This window comes from Carica papaya, chromosome 2 (genome assembly GCF_054855325.1).
Source record: "Carica papaya isolate Zhongbai chromosome 2, ASM5485532v1, whole genome shotgun sequence".
Lineage (NCBI taxonomy): Eukaryota > Viridiplantae > Streptophyta > Magnoliopsida > Brassicales > Caricaceae > Carica > Carica papaya.
In genome coordinates, this window is record NC_142310.1 from 33,709,619 (window position 1) to 33,718,007 (window position 8,389).

General features: G+C 33.6%; 1 protein-coding gene across 6 annotated transcripts; it reads right to left on the minus strand.

Annotated features, from left to right (window-relative positions):
* Positions 1 to 261: 261 nt before the first annotated feature.
* Positions 262 to 6,518, minus strand: LOC110810015 (neutral ceramidase 1-like). 6 transcript variants are annotated; one of them, XM_088214255.1, is made up of 10 exons: positions 6,294 to 6,518; positions 5,222 to 5,608; positions 4,794 to 5,002; positions 4,014 to 4,367; positions 3,082 to 3,346; positions 2,716 to 2,971; positions 2,491 to 2,616; positions 1,591 to 1,654; positions 1,249 to 1,418; positions 262 to 913 (listed from the first exon to the last, which is right to left on the minus strand). In XM_088214255.1, exons 2-10 carry the CDS (start codon positions 5,554 to 5,556, stop codon positions 365 to 367), a joined length of 2,328 nt encoding a protein of 775 aa, XP_088070381.1. In that variant the 5' UTR covers positions 5,557 to 5,608; positions 6,294 to 6,518; the 3' UTR covers positions 262 to 364. The 6 variants fall into 6 exon arrangements, with proteins under 6 accessions (XP_088070381.1, XP_088070380.1, XP_088070379.1 ...); XM_088214254.1 differs by having other exon boundaries at positions 6,290 to 6,518; XM_088214253.1 differs by having other exon boundaries at positions 6,235 to 6,518.
* Between the last annotated feature and the right edge of the window lie 1,871 nt (positions 6,519 to 8,389).

Below are 8,389 nucleotides of genomic sequence, written 5' to 3' on the forward strand. Positions count from 1 at the left end.
GGAGAGAGTACGCGTCCTGGTTTCTTCTAAACGGTGCCGTTTCATTTCATTCTTGCAAGTCCTGGCTTCACGCATTTGGTAAACAAACAATGTCCCGTTTCACGTTTAGGAAAATGAAATGCGTGTCGTTTCGCTAAGCCATGTTTTGCCTCCCATTACTCCAAGAACACAAACAAAGAGTAAAAGATATTCAAACTTATTATTTCTTATAAATGGTAAGTATAACTCGCCCAATTTAACATTTGAAAATGCATATTTAAATTCATACCAAATTCATCTATAAATAAATTATATATTTTGACAATAATGCTAAGTGATAAAGTCTAACCAGTTCTGTAAGTACATAATACATAAAAACTCTTGCTCATGCTACAACAAACGCACTGGATGAACCAGTGAAATGGTGTATAGATCCCAAAAGACCCTTAGAAGCACCAAAATGCCTAATTCTGTACACACCAGAGATGGCAGATTCAGGGATTCTCCATTCAATTGTTGCCTGACTTCGTGGGCTGAGTTTTGAAGGCCTCGACCACTTGAACCGAAGACAGAAATCATCATCATCATAGGCTGGCAACCAAGTATCCTTTCCTTGAAGGAGTTCCACGAGGGCAAATGTACCTTCAGTCATGAGATCATTCCGGGGGCAAGCTGACCAGAAGACAGCAGTCACTTTGTCACCTCTCTTGAAGGTGGAGTTTTGAGGAACATCAGAGCTGACATCTCCGAAATTCACACCAGGAGGGGTCATGTCCAACACAACTGGTGTGAGTAAGCTTATTTGCTTGCTTAGAAGATCCGGAGGTTGAGGCCCCGATTCAACAGCTTGGCCACTGAGGAGAGCATTTGCCAGTTTTGTGAACTCCTGAATGTAGGCGCTAAGGGTATGTGGACCATACAACGTGGATGCACCCTGAGAAATAATTTACAAAAATAAATATAAATTATGAATAAATTTTAAATATCAATAACTACGATAGATAAATAAAAACGAAAGAATAAAATTGACACTATTAACACTAAATAAATGCCTGCTGCTAGGACACATATCTAAAACTCATTCCAATTTCTTATAGCCTGTACAAAAGGGAAAGACATAGGAAATAGTACTTTCAGAGAAATGAAAAATTATCTCTGGCTGTTTCTGCTTCTGATTCTTATTGATTAGGTAAGTTCATAAATAATTTATAGGACAGTTTTGGTGTCTGAGTATCTATGCATATTTTCCCCATTGAATCAAGTACTGACCTCGTATCTCTGCACCTGGTACTCTTCAAAGGTAGTTACATACTGTGAATACGTATTAGTCAGCCCAGCTATAACAACATGAATGTTGCTACCAAATTGTCCATTACCACTGCTTGTCAGCACTGCCTTCACAGCATTACGGAGACGCCTCCCAGCCATTGTTGTAAACTCTGTCAAAGAAATGTTAGAAGTAGAAAAAGAAACGATGAAGAACACGAGATCCAAAATGCATGTCTGTGTATTAAGCCGGTCGTATCTTTCTGGAGTACAAGTTGAGAAAAAAAGGAACATGAATTTTATAATAATTATCTTGATAGAAGAAAAGATAAGGAAATCTTCTACCTCCTGGTACACTGAGAATGACTAGCTGTCCAATTCGAAGGATCTGGACTGGAAGTATTGAAGGCTGTAAAATTATGAACAAAGTGCCCATAAAAAAGAGTTGAAAAATTCTCGAGAAAAGCAAGGGCATACCATAAGTAGCAATTATCTTCAAGATTAGCTTATTGACCAAGTAATTGGAAATCTCAAAAAACACCCCTCAGTGATGTCGAAGCATATAAGCAATTAAGTTGGATCATATGTTATCTGCTTGAGTTTTCAGGTAGTTGGTACTTAATTATTTCATATGGTATATATGTAAAAAGTCTGTATTGTTGCCCATTTAGATTTAAAAATCAAAGTTCAAAAGGTGTAATGAAACCTATATTTTTCTAAAGCTCAATGGGCTAGTGCATAATGAAGCATGTTGAACTATAAAAATAATTAAGTTGGGTCATTATTATTTTAATCTTTTAGAATAATTGATAATCACACCTAATTATTTACAATTGATCAACCCTACCAATTGGTGTAATAACTGTACGCAGGCACGACTCCTATGCATATTTAAACTGCCAAATGCACAAATTTTGTGCATTTTGACATCAGAAAACAATAAATTAGATGCTCAGTCTGGATTCTCTTCATCAAATGACTGGGACAGGTTTAAGAGACTGTATATTATACCAAAAGAGACCACGAGATAATAACTTTTTTTTAATAGACTACCATGGAAATATAGAAAGCACTTTTCTAAATATTAGAGAAGCGATTAAGTTACTGCAAACAGAATATTAATTTCAGTTAGTACGTTATCAATATTTAGCTATAGAAACAATATTCTCCATTCCTTTTTGGAAAAATTCAGGGGTTAGTTAGTAATTGTTGATTATGAATGCTGAAATACTTCACTCCACTTACTGCCCAATCATATGGCATCTTCATTTCACCAGTATCAAGCAAGATGGGCTTTGGATGCTGACAATCAATTTGTTTCTTGTCTGGTGTTTTCAGTAAGTTCCGCACTAACTTCCAGAAAGGATTTCCCTATATAATATCAAGAGGCAAAAGAGACAGGCATTGAATATTTCATTCGGTTGTTAATATAGAAAATTCGGGACAATAGTTTTTTCGGTTATCAATTACCTTGTCATCCCCTTGTTTAAAATCGAATGCTCCAGGTCCATCAGTTGTTCCTGCAGCAAATGCAAACCCCATTGCAGCAGGACATGTCTTTACTACTTCAGAAGACAGTGTCACCTCGAGCTGAGAGAAGTCTACATAGGTGTGGCGAAAGTCCACTTTCCCTTGTAGCTGTTCTGATGCTTTGTTGAAAAGATCTACAGCTTTCCGGAATTGCCTCTCTCCAATAATTCTTGTACTCTCAAATTCATCAGGATAGCTGCCAGGTTAATGTACAGGATGAAATCTAATATTTAAAAGGTGACATGCATGCTGTGCCATCTTTTATTTCCAAAGCAAATGGATAATAAAAAGGAGAGGAAAAAATACCCCGGCCCACGGCCATAGCATAGTTCATTCTTCCCACCACATGTACTGTGATTGAAATCACAAGGAAGCCCAGTGTCTATACAGAATGCTCCTAGCACATTTGGGCTAACATCACCACAGTTTGTCTGGCAAAAAGCAGATACAAATCCAGGCTTCTCGGCATTTCTAAGAGCACTTCTGATCCGTCTCTCAACATTCAAAATTCTGGTTGCAGGTCTACCAGGTTGAGAATGAAAGGATGCAGCACGCTCTAGCAACTCATGATCTGCATGAAGAAATAAGGAGTTATTCCTCTTCTTTATCAGCCTGATAAAATGAAAGACTTGCACCATTGATGCAATAGATCTACACATCCTTCAGAAGGTTAATTTATGCAATTTGACAGTTGGTACAACAAGAAACTTCCAGTCAGGCCAGAGTTGCATATCCAATACCAGGAAGTTTCAAAAGCTACACTTTTTCAAAGTCTGTCCTTGCCTCCAACCGGTTAGTCTAAATATAAACTATTACTTGAAACTATAGGAAGACATCACTTGCGAGACCCAAAAATCCTATCAAGGAAACCATCTCGCTTACATGCGCATGAACCAAACAATCTCCCAAATTATGTGAGATAGTGCAATTTAAGAAAATAAAGAAGACCAATGGCAAAAAATGAAAGCCAGATAACAAGTTTGGCTATCAATAAGATGTAAAATAATGGATAAAAAAGTTCATTAAGCACCATTCCAGAACTGAAGAAACATTTACAAGTTGCTCCACGATGTTTGTAGGATAAAATCCACACAGGTTTTAGAGTTTGCTTCTGCATCAGAAAAATTCTCTAGCTGATACTGAACCAGACTTTTTTTATGTCATGCTCCTAATTTAACTTTTGAGCACTCTTTTGTGCATAATGCAATATGACAAAAGTTTTAAAAGGTACAACTTACGAGTATCATGAAAATTGGTGACTATGTTTGAGATTCTTCTAGGTATTCCATCTATTCCAATTCTCTTGGAATCTGAACTTCCACTAGGACCACTACCATTCTGCTCAAACCAATCTTCCGTAAATCGCGCTGCAGCCCCCTTATTGTCACCACTTATCAAAGCATTTGTACGACTCATAGAAGTGCCATGAGTTGCAAACCAATTGAAGCTACCCACTGGACCCCACTGATCATCCACAAACTTCAAAAGTGTCATTTCTTTATCAACATCATACTTGTATTGACTGCGTTCTTCAGCTGGATTATTAAGATAGGCACTGGGACTTCGGTTTACACCAGCATCTAGGAGCTCTCCTGTAAGATAAAATCAAAACCCTTTTTAGGGGACATGTACCACTTATGTAATTCCGAAGAGAAACTTAAACAAAGGATGAACAAGAGAAATAAAAATTAAAGAAAGAACATAACTTTTTGAAATGTTTAGGAATCAAATTTGTTAACATGATAAGTGAAATTTACAAATGAAGAGAGAAATAGAGAGACAGACAGACAGATAGAGACAGAGATAGGGAGAGAAATTTTTTGATTCAGAGCAGTCATCTAACAGCAAGAAATTTATAGTCAATCACTCCAGCTAAGTATTCCACAAACACAAATAATAAAACCCTGGAAAAAGAGGATGAATTCCTGGTTAATTCTTCTGAATAAATGAACATATGTTTGTGAATGCAATGTTAAAAATCGGAAGATTCTACCAAGGGGAATGAATCATCGGCTTACCCTTATTAACAAAAATTGATCCAGGCTGGAGATTTTCATGAGCTTGAATAATACTTTTCTCAATGCCATCTACAAGAACATCAAAAGACTGTCGAACAAATCCAAGAGATGTCACAAGATAGACAACATATTGGAGATAACCCCCAGGACCAGCATGGGTATGAATACCACTGATAGCAACATTATTTTCAGTATATAGATCACCATACCTGCCAATTTAACAACATAATGTCATTTTACGACAATGGCTTTGGGAATATTTCAAAATATCCAAGCATAGCCACACCTTTAAGGAAAAAATTTGGGATCTAAATAAATTATGCTTTTATGAATTTCAAATCTAAAAGCCATTTATCTTTCTTAACAATTAGTCTACGGCTAAAATGTCTAACAAAGCCAAAGATGCAGAGTATAGAGATGAAAACTACCTTGTCTTCAATCTCTCAAGCACTTTAATTGTCACAAGCTGAGAGGCCATACAAGCATCAAGGTTTACAAACACAACCCGCTTCCCCTGTGGCTCTGCCACAATAAACGTGCGAGCTCGGAGCCTGAAGTGCACGCCAGATGCTATTTGTTCAGTATTAGCATACCCCATCATGTTAACATCAGCCGCAGGTCCGGTGATATCATAACTTCCCAGCCCAATTAAATAATTTGAAGCCGAGAATACTCCTGTGCTATTCAGCAGCAAGAGTACCAAAGATAGACGGAGACAAGAACAAAAACAAGGCCGCCGAAAATAATAATCTTGAGAAGCCATTATGACGAGGCCACGCAAATCAGTGAGAGCTCAATGAGTTCTTTTCATTTTCCTTCATCAAAAAAGGGTTCTCCGCATCAACATTAATATGTCTTGGCATGAAAAAGAAAGACAGAATCAAAAATTCACAAAAAAAAAAAGATAATACAGGTCTGAACACGAGTATAATTTCCACTTTGAGGGCAAAGAAAAAAAAAAGGGGGGGGAAACCACACTTTTTAGTAAGTACAATCAGAAGCATACAAGAATACCATGGTCTATCATGTCTATCACAAGCTCAGAATCAAGACCCTGAAACTACTTTAAGCACTGAAAAGGGTAAAGAAAAGAAAGAGGGGAGATCAGCCATGAACTAATCGAGCACTGGCTTCAATATCATGCAGAAAAACTTAAAAGAAATTGTTTGATCAAACAAATAAAGTAAATGGGTGCCCGTGAATCCTTAGCTGTAGAGTACCCAGTAGCCAAACTTGCATTTCTGAAGCTTCTACTCAATCAAAAGCAGTAACACACATCATTTCTACCCAAACAAAATTACTGAAAACAGCAAAGAACATAACCTCGCGGAGGATAAGTCAATATCGTCAATATAGCATCAGTTATGGATCGACTAGAACAGGTCAATTACAGTAATGAACAGGACCCATGTCAATCACAGTAATGGACAGGACCACGTACTATCATTGACAAAACACCAAGAAGGAAGAATTTGAGAAGCTTGATGGGGATTTACCAACCACATTTATATCCAACTTGAATCTACCAAGTTCGGTTTTCTTTCAGAGAAATGGATGCGTGTGTGCGTATTTAAAGGGACAGAGAAAGCTGGGGATTCTTAGTGAAGTCAACAAGAGAAGAAGATGGGGTTCGTGATTGCTGGCAATGGAAGCAAGATGGGTCGTCATGGACCGTTCTCTGCGTTTGTTTTATGGCGTATGCATTCAAGTTTTTCTTCAAGTTTCTATTTTTTTTAAATTTAAAAAAAAAAAATCTTTTCTTTGAAGGTTTGATTGTTGGTTTTGATTTTATTTTCCCTTGACTGTGGAGGCACGGAATTTCCGTGCAGTCCCATGTGACTTTAATTACCTGGAATTTAATGAATTGGGTGAAAATGGTCGGAGATGAATTTGGATTTCTTGTCCGGCCCTACCTGATCCACAGGCTCATTTCAATATAATAAAATCATTTATTATTATTATTTATTTTGAAATATAATTAAAAGTTATATAATTTAAATTATAATAAAATCAATGCACTTACAGTATAATTAAATATTCAAATGCATGAAGTTTCTTTTACAAAATTATAAAAAAAAAAAAATCAAACTATAACTAAATTATCATCAAGACTATATAATTTAAATCACAATATAATTAGAGCATATGAATTGAATACAAGTCAAAATTTAAATACCTTTTTTTTTACGTATTTCAATTATTATAAGAACATACATTAAAATTAACGGAATTTTATTTAATAATTATTTATAGTTTCTTTACATTAAAGGGTGATTTTGGATTCTTGTCTTATACAAACTTATTATATATTATTTTACACTTCAAAGTAACATAGATTTGAGATTCCTCGCCGGGTGAGCTTAAATTTTGCCTTCACATTTTGTTTAATTACTATATGAAGGCAACAAAGGATTATCGTCGGGCCGTTCACACTTCAGACCAAATCCAATGAGAAATCCAAAAATGTTGTCAGACGCTAGTTTTATTAATTATTAAGGCATTGTTTGGTTGGTGTTAAATGATAATAATTTAATATACCATTATAAAATTAAGTTTGTTTCAATTTTTAATTTAATAAAATTATAATAAGCAATAGTCGACTAATAAATTTGTAATGAATTTTAAAAATTAACTAATCGGTAATATATGACAGACAGATAATTTTTTTTTCGTTATACCCTCGTAAATAACTATCCTTATAAAATATGTTTAATAAATTAATTTATGATAAATAATTATTTTAAATATATTTTAATATTTTTTATTTTTTAAAATAATTTTATATTTAATATAATAATATATAATTACAATTATTTGTTTTTAATATATAAATATTTTTATTTTATTAAATATTAAATTTTAATTTAATTATGTATAATAATTATTTATTTAATTATATTTTTATGTAATTTTTTTTATTACATATTTTTTATATACTATTTATCATTATATATAATAAAGTATGAATAAATTAATAATTTGACTGAAAATACAATCATTCATTTTATCATCCAAATAAAACAGCTGTCATCAACATACATTAATACACAATCATTCAAATATTAAAAAAAATTTATTATTTCAATCACTGTCGTTATTATCCAATCAATATCATTGTCGTACATTAATTACTTATCGTTAAAATTTATTTAAACATGACCAAAAGCGCAGTGGCAGCACTTGTCGTGTACAGTTTTGTAGGCCCATTTGCAAAAACCATATATTAAAATTATTAATTATTTAATCCTTAATTAATCTTATTATAGTTCAAATGAAAATTAAATTAATGCAAGTTAGAATGTTTATTTTTATTAATCAAACAATTCTAAAAATAACACCTAATGGGCAAATTTATTATCTTATTACTAAATTCAAAATTTATACGACACCTTCTAAATATACATTTATAATAATAATAATGATTATAATTAAAATATTTGGTTAATTACATTTTTTTAAATTTTAGTATCTTATCGTTCTTATCCATAAATGTAATATTTGTTGGGAGTAATTATGAGGGTAATGAAAACCTTATAGAATTAGTAAAATGTAAATAATAATTAAAGATTTAAAATTATTAACATTAGTATGAGAAC

Bases quoted from the DNA above. Each gene is read 5' to 3' on its own strand.
- LOC110810015 (XM_088214255.1), bottom strand. From the start codon at position 5,556: ATGGCTTCTCAAGATTATTATTTTCGGCGGCCTTGTTTTTGTTCTTGT. The intron at 5,003-5,221 runs GTAGTTTTCATC...TTAAATTGGCAG, and splicing joins CTTGAGAGATTGAAGACAAG to GTATGGTGATCTATATACTG. The intron at 3,347-4,013 runs GTAAGTTGTACC...TTCTTCATGCAG, and splicing joins CACCAATTTTCATGATACTC to ATCATGAGTTGCTAGAGCGT.